This window comes from Arachis stenosperma, chromosome 3 (genome assembly GCF_014773155.1).
Source record: "Arachis stenosperma cultivar V10309 chromosome 3, arast.V10309.gnm1.PFL2, whole genome shotgun sequence".
NCBI lineage: Eukaryota > Viridiplantae > Streptophyta > Magnoliopsida > Fabales > Fabaceae > Arachis > Arachis stenosperma.
The window spans coordinates 155,032,524-155,046,000 of NC_080379.1; the positions used below are offsets into that span (position 1 = coordinate 155,032,524).

The window sequence follows — 13,477 nt, forward strand, 5'->3', positions numbered from 1 at the left end:
AAGTAGAACACAGCAGATTAAGCACAAATAAATTATAACTAATAATTAATGAAGTGTGACGTGTTCATGGAGATAGGGTAGATCTATCGAGGGAGTTTCCATATCTTAGTCGGCGCATTAAATAAACATGGAAAAGTAACCCTTAGGTGTGTGGCTTTCCGGGTTAGCCAAAATTTAATTAAAAATCTGATTAAGAATTGACTTGCCATTTACTCAATATTATTAGTCGGTTATCTACCATGCATTCCTGCCTCAACCCAAGTGATAATTGATAAATCATCCACATATTACTAAATGAGGTTAAATTAACATTTCTGATTAATTAATAATTATGAACAAATGAGAAGCTTTTCTCAACGGAAAAACGAACTTTCGTCATATTAAAACTTAATATATAAGCCTGCGTTTGTTTATAGAAACAGGAAACTAAGATAGAAATTCAAAAATATAAAATCGTATAGACAGAGATATTGTATTCACAGTCACTAAATTGATGTATTTTGTATCCATCATGACAAAAAAATACAGAAACACTAAAAAAAGACAACTTATTTTTTATTTTTTTCATTATTCTTTTTAATTTTTTTATTATTTTTTTTCAAATTTTTTGAATAAAAAAAGAATAAATTAAATTTTTATAATTTGTTCTAATTTATTACCAAACATAATACAAGAACAGAAAATTTTGTATCTTTGTCCATTATGTCTTATTCTCAGTGTCTTGTCTTGTTCTCAAACAAACACAGCCTAGAATAACAAAAAATTGATTACTATACTCAAAAATTGCAGTTAATACAATAGCTTAACAGTGAAAATAAAAAATATAGTAGCCAGACATAATTTTCCTTTTTATGCCAACTATAGTGGAACAATACTATTTACCAGAGAAACACACAATTTAGGCAACTTGCATGGAAGCCATCAATAAGTTATTTCTTACAAACCAATTTTCAAAGGGGAAATCACTCTAAGACTCCAAGTTAAACCTAAAAAACTGGTTGAACCTGTTCTTGTATGTGGCAGGTCCTTGTGATGATCCCAGAGTTAATACTTCACCTGAACAGATCCATCTCAGCATGTGGTCTTCACTCTTGAGGCACAACACAAAGGAATGCTTGAGCAGCAGTGTACAGTAACTCAGTAGCTCATGTAAATTAATCTGCATGAAGTTTCCTCCTTTCGCAGCGATTAATGTACCAAGTGGCATGTTTATGAAGAATCATGCCAATTAGAACCTTGAGGCTTGTGAGCATAATGTAGGTCATTGCTGAAAACAGCATAATCCAGAAAAGCCTCCAAGGAAGGGGGTTGTAAGGAAGGTTAGCAGCATATACTGGAGTCAGAACTCGAATGACCTAAGAACAGGGGAAAAAAGGGAAGATATAAAGACATGGAATCAACAGCTAAAAACCATGGTAAAACACAGAATAAATAATTCATGCTTACCACACATGCTGGAGCAATAGGGACAAAAGTTAGGTTTTTCTTTGCATCCTCAGTTTCTATATTTAGTGTCTAATAAATAAAAATAGCAGTCAGGTGTATTAAAAAAGAAGGTCCATTAAAGAAAACAAACAAACAAAATGTTTCGGCAAATGGATTATCAAAATAAAAAGTCGTGACAATACCTGCTTACACAAGGCTTCAAGGAACTCAGAGAATGCAATGGGCTTAATGTTATTAAATTTAGCAATGAACGAATGCTTGATAATATCAATAGCCATTTCACATAGAAAAACCAAGAGGATATTCTGCACCATACAGAATACCTGTGTTAGTAGCAAGATCGAGAGAAGCAGAGAATTTGATTTCCATTTAATAAACATATGGAATGTATAATTTTCCAAATGATCTTACAATGAGAAAACTTCCTAACCAAGAGCCTTCTGCTTCCAGAATATTTTGAGCCAAAACGAATAAGATAAGTGCTGATATGTGGAATCTCTCTATGGAATCTGCTTGTCAGCAGTAAAATAGAAATGGGAAACAGAAATTGATAAATTAAGAACAAATGCTATAAATATAAACATGCATGGACGCGCACACGCACATCTTAAATACAAACATGAATTGCTAGACATGCACTCCATGGAAAGCAAGTATTATGCTGGCGTGTACACAGTATTCTAACAACAAGGTGTCAAGTACAAACATTATTGTTCTTTTCCAAGTTTGAAATGAAAAAGAATGATATCCCAACCAAACTGCACAAAATATAGTAAGAAAAAGAAAGGGAAAAAGACATCTCACCGAAGTACACCAAACTGCGAACATTATCCTTATTATAACCCTTGAACACATAGCTTTTGATCTCGGCAAAATTATTTGACACAAGCATAGCTGGCAATGCATTATTGTGAGCAACCATACAGGCTGATAAAGTGATTGCTTGAACTAACAGGATACAAGAATGAACAAGTACAACTAGTCAAGGAAACTATCGGCACTTCAGTTTTCTCTTTAACCTTCATAAATAAAATAATATTGCAAACTAATCTTAAAAATATTATCCTCAAAGAAAAAGGATATTTGAAGCAACAATAGCTACAACTTGGTCAGAAATGAATCTCCAAATCCAGAATCTCGTACTTTCCATCTCTGGGTGAAATTTTGCTAGTCCTTCAGCTGAATGAAATAACATTCTCATTACATCCCCATTAAAATGCTGACATAATTTATCAAATATCTGCAAGAAAGTATAAGGATCACTCAGTCCAGAACATTAAGATATCAATTTAATCGCCATAGTAGTGCACATCGCACCAAAAATAACAGCATCTGACTCCTTGGCTTACAATTTGTGTAATTGTAAAGTAAACTGTTCAAATACCAAAAGGCCGCATTACAGACACTCACATTACAAGGAAATGTCATGCACAAAATCTAATTGAATATCAACCTTGCAATCAGAGGTCCATAAATTTGACATATCTGGGTATCTAATTAGACACTAGTCAGTAAAATCCAGATTCAAATAATAATTTATGCTCACCTCTAATACATTGTAGATCACATACAATTTGATGGTTGATTGACCTCGGATCATATGATATATTAAGCTGATATCTAAAGACAACAAACATTAAAAAGGAGGAGCATAAAAACCAATTTGTTACAACAAAACAAAACTGATTAATACTAAAAGAAAATATATAACCAATAAATATCAAAGCACACTATCACTGTACCTATTTGCTGCAAAAGAATGACTCCACATACCATCATAAGAAAACAGCCAAAATCCGACAACTCAACAGTAGATGGCCTCTTGAACTTCCTGTCATAGGCGCGAAAAGATCATAAGATAATGAGGAAAACCATGAAAACCTACCACAAATTTTTGGACAGTAAAAGAGAGTTGGTAGAAAAGCATACAAATCAAAGCACATAAAGTGGAAGATCATATCATAAAGTTCCAATCTCTTCAGCAAACACAGCTTAAGCAGTAAAAGTTTGAGACTTTGAGGCCTAATGCCTGTATAGCTTACAACGTATCTAACAGCATAATACAGGTAACATGGTTCAACTACAATCACCCTGTTCTCTTTTTCAAAGATTTACTACAATTTCAGAGCCCGAGTACATGGAAGAATGATTTTGTACTGAATGGACACTGCTTAAACCAGAAATAATAAGCAAAAGAAAACAACCACAGCAGGATAAATCTATCATCTAAATCCTACTGCCATTTGCAGATTATATTTAAGTACAATAAGAGAAAATATTGAGGTGAATCACAGACCTTGCTCTTAGAAGTCTCCAAATGGTGATAGCAATCCTTGTCGGCATCACAGTTAACAATGACAAAAAAGAATTGAAGCAGACAAAGAAGCCAACATCTATAAGCTGCAAATCGATTTCATGTATGAGACAACAAGACAGAAAATGTGATTAGTCATTAGAAATGCGCAATTGTAAAAAATAACAACCATACAGTCAGCATAAAGTCTCAAGCCAAATCCTTTCCCCATAACTCAGACATCACCTAAGGTCTAAACAATGGAGCATAAACCCATAGAGGCATCACAGAACTGCAACCAGATTTCATCATTTTATTGTTTTCCATTACTGGTGAACAAAGAAAACAAATGAAAGTATACAAGTACCAATTCACATCTCCACGGCAATCGAAAGATAGTGTCATAAACTCTTTCTCTTCCCTTTTCGTCGCCAAGAGTAGTTGTGCCCCTCAAAGAATTTCCATTGTACAGTTCCTTCAGGAAGTATGTTACAGGTGACTTATCCGCTGAAACATATAAAGCACAATATCACGAATAAGACACCAAATTGCAGGTAAGAAACTGCTTCACTAGTTCCCATTGGTTGATGAACCGTGAAATAAAGCAATGACGTTAATTGAATTGGATCTTTGTACTCACAATCAGAACCATGAACCAGCAAAACACGATTCAACTCCACGGTGTCAGATCTGGCAACATTACCACCGCCACTCAGGACCAGTTCTTTCTGCGAATTCTCAACCTCTGCCGAAGTTACCGAACTAAGTTCCTTGGCGTTACCGTCATCAAGCGCCGAAACCGCACATGTAGCCCCGCCGTTAAGGATTCTACACCGCAGTTCGCCGTAGCTGAAACCGTGGCCGCTGGCAGCAGTGGCTGTACTTTGTTCCGTGGCGGAAGTGGTAGGCATCTCGTCAGTTGTGACCTCAGCGAGTAGTTGACTGGTGTTGACTTCGAAGTCATGGTTAGAACCGTTAACGGAATCAAAAGTAACGGATTCAGGGTGAGCGGGCTTGTGCTTCCGCTTCTTCCTACGCTGCGGTTGGGATTGCGGCGGTAACCCTCCAATGACGCCGCCGCCTCGGTACCTCATCTTCCCTGTAAGGTATACCGCTCTCAAAGAGACTAGTTTTTGCACACCACCGGTTGACCCAAACCGGACCCAACCTAACCAAAACCAAAATAAACGGAATGCATGCTAAGCAGGATAAAGAAAATGAAAATTAAAACACATTTAAAAAAAACTGTCACTTTTATTTTTATTAATTTTTAAAGTAAATTATATACTATTTTTTATTCTCTTTAAAAAATATCTTTCTCATAGAATTATACATATTTTTATATGGCTAAATGATAATTTATTCAATATATATCATTCATGCTACTCTATGAAGCTTTTGAAATAACAATTTCACAACGATGAAATTAAACCGAACCGAACCAAAATCACAATGGGTCAGGCCAAGAACCCATTTACCAATGGCCTTGACTATTGAATAAATAATAATGATATTAACAAAAATTTCACTTCTGTTAATTTACATCCAAGTTTAATTATAAGACTAACTAACATCTCATCTTCCTAGTCAAATAAAATCTAATACTAGCAATTTAGTCTCAACAGACAAGACAATCACTTGACTAATAAGCTTAGTATAGTTCTCTATTGATACAAACAAAATTCGTATTTACATCTTATAGAACATTTAGACACAGACCACACTACCTTAATTCTTAACTACTGTAATTTAGAACTATTTCATATGTTAGCTTCCCTCATTCAAGGTTCATCATGCAACCAAAAAAAATCTAACTGAAAAAGGGAAATATTTGTACATATACCGCTCAAAATTAAAATTAATCTCAGCAATATTACTTTGCTCTCCCTCTTTTCTTTCCCTTCACTGGTGTTGCAGCTCTCTCAACCACGGCTCCACGTCCTCCCTTTTTGGTTCTGCCAGAAGCTTTCTTGACGGGCAAGGATTCCACCGAAGGCGGGGAAGCCACTTCACTGGCTTTCTTGGCTGCCTTGCTGCCATCAGCTGTTGCCGGTGTAGCAATCTTGCAATCACTGGGGCGCACAGTTCCACCTTCCACAGGAGGATCCGTGGTCAGCGATGCAGTTGAGACATTAGCATGAGTGATGCTGCTGCCAAAAGCATTTAGCTTCTCCCTCAATATTTTAGTGACATGGTCTCTAAGCAATAGGGCAGTTTTATATTCACGTGTGCACTTGGAGTAGAAGACTAGAGCATTGTTGGCCAGTAACAGAAAGTCTCTGAAAAGTTCCTTCGATGTCTTAATTGTTTGGTTGCTAATTCTTGTTCGTATGGTGTCGAAGTCCATATGCTGCCGGATCATGTTCTTGTACCTTCCGCGCTTCTGTTATGAAATATAGTTATTGGTAAAATACATCCATCCCTCTTTCGTTGTATCAGTGATTAAATAGCGATTTTATGGTGACAAAACTCAGGAGCCAACTATAGAAAGATGGGATGGGATTTCTATTATACACATACCTGACTATCATGTCTCCGGCGGAAGGCAGAAGCACCTTTGGTTTCCAAAATGGAATCTAAAGTCTCCATCATTTCTTGTATTCCATCCTTTTTAGGGTTTGTATTGTCCTCACCAATGCCGGAAGATTTGGCAACATCATCACAGTTGCTGGTAGAACTTTCTTTACACCGTGATGCATCAATAGAAACCAAATTGTCACTTTCAGGACCGCTAGCTTCATTAGCATTTTTGCCACAATCCTTTCTCTTCCTCGTCCCTCTTCGTTTTTTCAAACTTACTCCTTTTCCTTCATCTATAGTTTGTTCTACCTTATCTACATCTAAATCTTTCTCGTGGTCGGTAGACCTTGCAACTTCGGGCTTAGTCTCCACATCTTCAGAAGACACTGCTGGAACCTGGCATTCAGTTGACCAGTTCGGCCGAGTTTCGTGTGTGAAGCTCCCGGCAGATAGCCCATCCTTCGATGTCTCTTTAGCGGAGGATTCAACTCTTGCCATTTTCTGTGGAGGAGCATGTAATTCAGGTCCAGCTGAGCCATCACCAACATGACAATCATCTATATTCTCATTCTTCACAGCCTTAAGGGATTCAAGCTTTGATTCAAGACACCTGGAATACAAAAAATGGTACCATCCTATGTTTCAGAATATGATCAACTTTCCGTAGAAAGAAAGAAAGCATGCAACCAACCCAATAGAATCTTCAGATAGCTCCAAAGCTTTCTTAAGCTCTTCAACTCTCTTCTTCCTAATCTCCTCAAACCAAGTCCTGATACGACAATGAAATGAGTTAAAGCATTAGACTTCTATTCTATATGTACTACCCAAACAGGGAAAGTTTGAATGAAAAAAAAAAGTAGTTATTCAACTTACGTGCTATTCCCAGAATAACGCTGTTGTAAGTCTTCATATTTGGCTTTGCAGGCCTACAAAAATAACCATCTTTGTACATGATAGTAATTAAAAATAGCAATTAGGCCACAAGATTCGAACCCTCTAGATATGTTGAGGTAAACTGCCATGTGATGGCGGCGATTTCTATTAAATAAACGTTACAAAAGAGAGGTATGGTTTGAAAGCAAGCATGTGCAAACGATGATGCAAGCAGTGTTAACTATAACTAAGTGCCCCTTGTATACGCCACTTATTATATTTCCACGTTAAATTCACGCAAACCATTCATTTCTTCAACTTGTTAATGTTCTTCATTGTAGTAGTATTCGCATCTTCTTAGAATAATAATTTCAGTAATGACCCATTAAAGGGTCCAATCTAAGATCTTCGTTTCAATTCAACATTCCGTTAGGTTGACCGCGATTAGAAAGTATATTATTTTTATTATCTAAGTCACAAACATAATAATTATTATTAAAGTAAGGGAATGATAAAAACGACTTTCCAGCTAAGCAAATATAGTATTTCTATAATAATCGCAATGAGTCATGACCACGTAACGGTTTGGAATGTTATCAACTTATCACAAATTAAATCATTTTCGTTCTATTATAAATACTTTAAAACAGAATAGCATAAAGATTAGATAGATAGGCTTAGTTAATTGTATTTAAAAATGATTAATTACCTCGGGTGTGAAAGTGCATGGAGAAAGGTGAGTTCGGGCACTGAGCTCGGCGGCGACGACGGTCCAGTCACGGGTGCCGTGCCGGAGAATAGCTCCGCCGAGGAGAAGCTCTTCCCAGGTTCCCCACGTCACCATCACCTCCGCTCCCATCCGCCGTACACGTGTACGCCCCCGATTACAAAAGAAATAACACACCCTCCTAATCCTACGCACCCGGGCTCACGTTAGCAACCAGGCCCCTCGTAAAAAGAAAAACCGAAAAAAAGAAGAAGAAAAAGACCAGCCTTTGCGGGTATCTAAACGGCAACCTCGAATAGTAACAAACACAACGGAAACGGAAACGGAAAATGACTCGTGATTCGCCAACCGAGAAACAGAGGAATAGCTTTTTGGGTATCGTAAAAAAAAAAACCGTATTTTTTGCTGACGTGGGAAGAAGGCAGCTTTGATTCCTTTTCCGGCCGAAATCGGAGGTGGAGGATTGTGAATTGAGGTTAGGGCTATGCGAATGGGAGAAACGAATTGAAAGGGAAAGGGTTGAGGGATAGTTAGAGAGAAAAAGCTTCAACTTTGAAGTCCGAATTGGGAGTGACAAGTTAAGAGAGAGAGAGAGAAATCAAATCAAGTAGCAAAGGGAAAAAGGATGGAAATTGTACAATTCGATTTTTTCATTTTCCTAATTACCACCAGTTTTCTCTCTCTTCTTTCTGCCTTTTTATATACTTCCCATGAATTCTGTGTGAAATTACCATTTTGTTCTTCACTACTTCTGCTTACATTTTTCAACTTTTCTTTTGGTGATTAATATTTAATACTTTCAGGGTTTAAAATTTTGAATGAATTTAAAGGAACTTGTTTAAACACTATTTTTGTTAATTAAACAAATTATATTTTTTGTTATATTTTATATGAATTATTGATATTTAAAAAAAAAAAAAAAGTATAGGGAGTCAATGACCTAAGCGTACAATGTATACAATAGAGGTTTAGGAAGTATTAGAGTTCTAAATCCGAAACGTCAAGGATTCGATTCTTGGTGAATTCTAAAATCAACTTAATTTTTTGAGATGAGTGATTTTATGACATGAGATGTTTATTATCCTGGTATCCGGATGGTTATTCTGGATAGTATGGGTGATGTTCATTTTATTCATAGATCAAAGATTTAACCCATTGTACACATTGTACTCTTAGGCCATTGGCTCCCTAGCACTACCCTTAAAAAAGTATCCTATCAATCCGATTAACTATTTTTTTATATTTTTAAATAGATTAATTACATTTATTATTGAAAAATAATAACATGTATTTTATTTATTACTTCTAATAATAAGTTCTTTTTAAAAAATATTATACCCCTTACTTTATTTGAAAGGTTTTAACATTTATTATTTAATATATTAAAAATATAAATTTAATTTTAATTCAATTATTAAATAATATTTATTCTTTTAAATAATCATGTGATAAATTTAATCATAATTTCTTTTGATGAAATATTATATAAAAAAAGTTTATGTAAATTTTATTCTATTATGCATCAAAATTAAATTATAAAGTATTTTAAAATTTATCTATTTGTTAAGTATTAATTTAATAGATAATGTAAAAGTGCAATTATTTTAACACACTGAATTGCATAGAATGATAGAACTTAATAGAAGTATGTCGTTTTTATTTTCTGTTGTTTATTATTGCATAACTTTAAACTTTTCACGAGACGAGATTGCGCGGTTTTGGCTGGGCAAGAGGCTCGAAGCCGAAAATTTGAATCTCCATTGGTTGAACAATCAATTTGCTTTTGTCTTTCATGCTTTCTATTCAAATCGTGTGAGTTTCTAATAACAATATTTTTTGTAAATTATTCGAGGATTGGATTTTATTTTGGTAATATTGTAATTTTATTAAGTAGTCTCCGCATTAAATTACGTTAAAGTCTTATAAATTTTTTTAAATTTTTTACATAATCAAAAAACTCTACGTCAAACTCATTTACCGAATCAAATTCAATCAAATTATTATAATGTATTTTTTATTTGTATATTTTTTCTTCTTTTCATACCTCATTATTGTTATTATCTTTTTTTTTTTTCTCTTTTATTATCATCATCGCCACTACTATCACCTCCTCTTTTTCTTTCTTCTTTCTTTTTTATTTGAATTTATTCTTCTTTTTTTCCTCCTCATCCACTATTATTATCATCGTCGTCGTTATCATCGTCATTGTCATTTTCTTCTTATACGTAAATTACCGTACTTTATTTCTTCCTTCATTCTTTTTAAAATTTTTGCACATGTAAAAATTTAATCCAATCAATGTACATTCAAATCTAATTGAAAAGCAATATTCTTAAAAAAAATAAGAGCAACTGAAAAAAAAAAATACATCATTAAAGAAGAGATTTATGTATTTTTGTAAGTTGTAATACTATTTTGTATCAAAATTAAAAAATTTCGATATTTTTTTATTTCTAACTAGAATTCAATTCAATAAATATAAACATACATTCATTCAACTAAATAAAATTTTAACATAGTACAAAATGTTCATTCAAGTAATTCTAGTGTTATCTTGTGATTTTTTATTATACAATTTTTTACATTCATTCAATTTTTTATTAATAACAACTCATCATCATCATATGCTAAAAAAATGTAGGATTAAAGAAGTTGTATTTTTATAGTTAAATTTCGATATCAAAATTAATAAGTTTCGGTGTTATTATTAAAAAATTTTGGTATTATTTTTTAATTAATTTTGCATAATTCAAAATTTCTCATCCTTTTTGGTTATCATCATCTTCTTCTTTTCTTGTCTCACATTCACATAATTTTTTTTATCATCTTAATAAGAATAAAAACAAAAAAAAATAAAAAAAACAAATATAATACTACAAAAAACACCATAAAGATGAGGAGAAAAAAAAAAACATAACAACTGCATATAGAAAAGAAAAAAAAATACAAAAAAAAAAGAAAAAACGCGCAATGCTACTCGAAGTTGGAACATATCTACACACTCTTACTAATAAAAATGATTTTTATTAGATTTGAACCAACTTAATTGAAATTGGTTAAAAAAAAAAAATTTGAATGTGTAACAAAATTGTTACATAATATTATTTTTTTCTTAAATCGTCTGATTTAAATACAATTTTGACATATAATTTTTTTTGTCGATTTATGTTATATAACATTTTGTAATTTAATTTTGATACACTGAAAATATAAAAAAATTAAATTCATATTTTTATATAATTATTTATGTAATAATTTAAAAATTAATTATTTTTACCAATATAACTATATATAAGTAGTTGCTTATATAATTTTTGTTACACTATAAGTTCATAAAAATATTTTTTTATTAATAAAATAAACTAGTGTAGCTAATATAGCGGCTAATTTTTTTGGTTATGGAAGAGGGATAGGTGTTGTGCCGGATTATGAAATGTGGGGGTGTTACACCGAATTGTGGGAAGGAAGAAATCGGACACTTCGAGTTCTTTGTTTTGAAAATTTTGTAAGCAAATCGGAGGGTCCATTTTGCTTGTATACAAAATTCACATAGGAGAAAACGGACTGTGCGATATGTCTTCATCAAAATGGAAGGTCCGTTTTTTTGGTTGGTTTTTTTTATTTTTATTTCGTTATACTAGTCGTTGGGTCCGATTTCTGCTTGAGAGGAATTTTTTTTTTAATTTACAGGAAATCGGAGGGTCCGAGTTCCCATCAACAACTCACAGAATTCGATTACTGTGTTCCTGACACCACATCCCAGTAAAATTCTCCTCCTTTTTATATCTGCGTCCTATACTAACGATGACTCCATAATAAAATTAATTTCTGTAATATAGCATTACATTAATAGAAATGAAAATTAATAGGCTTATATATACTGCATTTAATTTTTTTTATATATAAAAGAACTTCGTTTCCACTTAAAACACAAGCAAACATTATTCAAAAAAATAATAAGCCATGATTTGGATTGAAAGTGCAATATGTTCAAAGTCAATGCAATCACGTAATTTAATTCTTGAATCTTGATCAACTTCAAAGATTTAATTTAATTGATGTTCAATATATTTCTAAAGCAATATGGTACTGCTTGTGTTTATTATTATCATGTTTAAAATATTATTTTAGTCTTTATCGTCTATGTCAAATTTTAATTTAATTCGTAATATTTTAAATATTTTATTTTAATTTTAAAAAATTTAAATAAATTTAATATTATCTTATAATTAAATTTGACTCAAATAATTAATAAAAAAATTTAATATTTATAATTATTGATAAATTAATTTTATATACGTACTGAAATTAAACATTATTTAACTCTTAAATATATTAATTATTTGTGCTAAATTAAAAAAATATTTGAATATAATAATATAAAAATATTATTTATTTATTTATTATATAAAAAATATTTTTTTAAAATAAAAAAGTGTAAATTATAAATTCTGAAAAAAGTATTTTTTTATTTTACTAATACTTTTATTTTTATTATTAAAAATGATTAAATATGTTAAAGAATAAAAAAAGAGTTTTTTACAATTTTTTTCCAACGAATAAATGCCACCCAAACGAACTCATACACTCCTTCTTCACGAAGTCTTCACTTTTCTGTCTTCGTATTTTGGCTTCTTCGTTTCCTAACTAATGCATTTCATACTTTAGGATAAAGCCTTAGCTAGACAGGACTTTGAATTGTTGACCCTTTTAACCAAATTGTATAATATATGTAAAACATTCCTAACAAGTAACCATCGTTGAATTTTAGTGGGACACACCGTCTTGCACACAAGTATTTTAACTCTAACTGAAGTACTTATTAAACTAATTAAGAAGTTCTTATATGAAACCAAAGGCATAAGAAAACTAAATAATGATTATATTTCGAAGTACATGGGTATGATTTCTAAGAAGAAATAATTTATGAAAAAGTCTAGGAAGCAACTACAATTTTTTCTAGTTCATAGATTCAGTGTCAAGTGAGTAGACATGTTTGACCTATTGAATTGAGTATATCACCATTTTTTACGGAAAAGATAATTTTCTCTTTAAATAAAATTGTAACTTTTGTGATGGAAAAATGAATTGTAATTTATGATGCACGGACACGGAATACGGACACGGAATACGACACGACACAGAATACGTCGAGATACGAATTTTAAAATCTTACATAATATGGGAACACGCATACATATAAAATATAAAGTATTTTTTAGATAAATCGTAATGATATTTTAATATTTTATTGATATTAAAATATAAATTAATTTTTTTAATTATTTTTAATGTACTATTTTAATTATATCAAGTATTTAAAATATTTTTTATTTTAATAAATAATAATATATACTATATCTAAATTTATTTTAAAAATATATATTAAAAATAAGACCGGATACGCTGACATGTGATGGTATTTAGGTGTGTCCAAGTATATCCGGAAAAGAATTTTTTATTTTTGATTGAGACACAGTTTGGACACAACAGACACGCGTGTCGGACGAGTGTCGATAAGTATCGTGTCCGAAATGTGTCCAACTCGCAGACACGGTAACTCAGCAAAGTGTCCATGCTTCATAGATTGTAATCATCATTTACGGCACTAATAAACA

General features: G+C 32.2%; 2 protein-coding genes across 2 annotated transcripts; both read right to left on the reverse strand.

Annotated features, from left to right (window-relative positions):
- Positions 1–706: 706 nt before the first annotated feature.
- LOC130967387 (protein POLLEN DEFECTIVE IN GUIDANCE 1-like) lies at positions 707–4,971 on the reverse strand. The gene is made up of 11 exons (XM_057892216.1): positions 4,380–4,971; positions 4,107–4,246; positions 3,743–3,846; positions 3,189–3,277; positions 2,993–3,066; positions 2,530–2,686; positions 2,251–2,418; positions 1,858–1,955; positions 1,629–1,751; positions 1,447–1,515; positions 707–1,355 (listed from the first exon to the last, which is right to left on the reverse strand). Exons 1-11 carry the CDS (start codon positions 4,831–4,833, stop codon positions 1,155–1,157), a joined length of 1,677 nt encoding a protein of 558 aa, XP_057748199.1. The 5' UTR covers positions 4,834–4,971; the 3' UTR covers positions 707–1,154.
- A 261-nt stretch (positions 4,972–5,232) lies between these two features.
- Positions 5,233–8,518, reverse strand: LOC130970219 (uncharacterized). Its single transcript, XM_057896231.1, has 5 exons — positions 7,842–8,518; positions 7,133–7,185; positions 6,951–7,028; positions 6,260–6,869; positions 5,233–6,122 (listed from the first exon to the last, which is right to left on the reverse strand). Exons 1-5 carry the CDS (start codon positions 7,989–7,991, stop codon positions 5,613–5,615), a joined length of 1,401 nt encoding a protein of 466 aa, XP_057752214.1. The 5' UTR covers positions 7,992–8,518; the 3' UTR covers positions 5,233–5,612.
- Between the last annotated feature and the right edge of the window lie 4,959 nt (positions 8,519–13,477).

Coding starts and splice junctions, on each gene's coding strand:
- LOC130970219 (XM_057896231.1), bottom strand. CDS start 7,991: ATGGGAGCGGAGGTGATGGTGACGTGGGGAACCTGGGAAGAGCTTCTC. Junction 7,186..7,841: donor CATGCACTTTCACACCCGAG/GTAATTAATCAT, acceptor TTATTTTTGTAG/GCCTGCAAAGCCAAATATGA. Junction 7,029..7,132: donor CGTTATTCTGGGAATAGCAC/GTAAGTTGAATA, acceptor TTGTCGTATCAG/GACTTGGTTTGAGGAGATTA.
- LOC130967387 (XM_057892216.1), bottom strand. CDS start 4,833: ATGAGGTACCGAGGCGGCGGCGTCATTGGAGGGTTACCGCCGCAATCC. Junction 1,752..1,857: donor GGTTAGGAAGTTTTCTCATT/GTAAGATCATTT, acceptor TGTATGGTGCAG/AATATCCTCTTGGTTTTTCT. Junction 1,356..1,446: donor CTATTGCTCCAGCATGTGTG/GTAAGCATGAAT, acceptor CCCTGTTCTTAG/GTCATTCGAGTTCTGACTCC.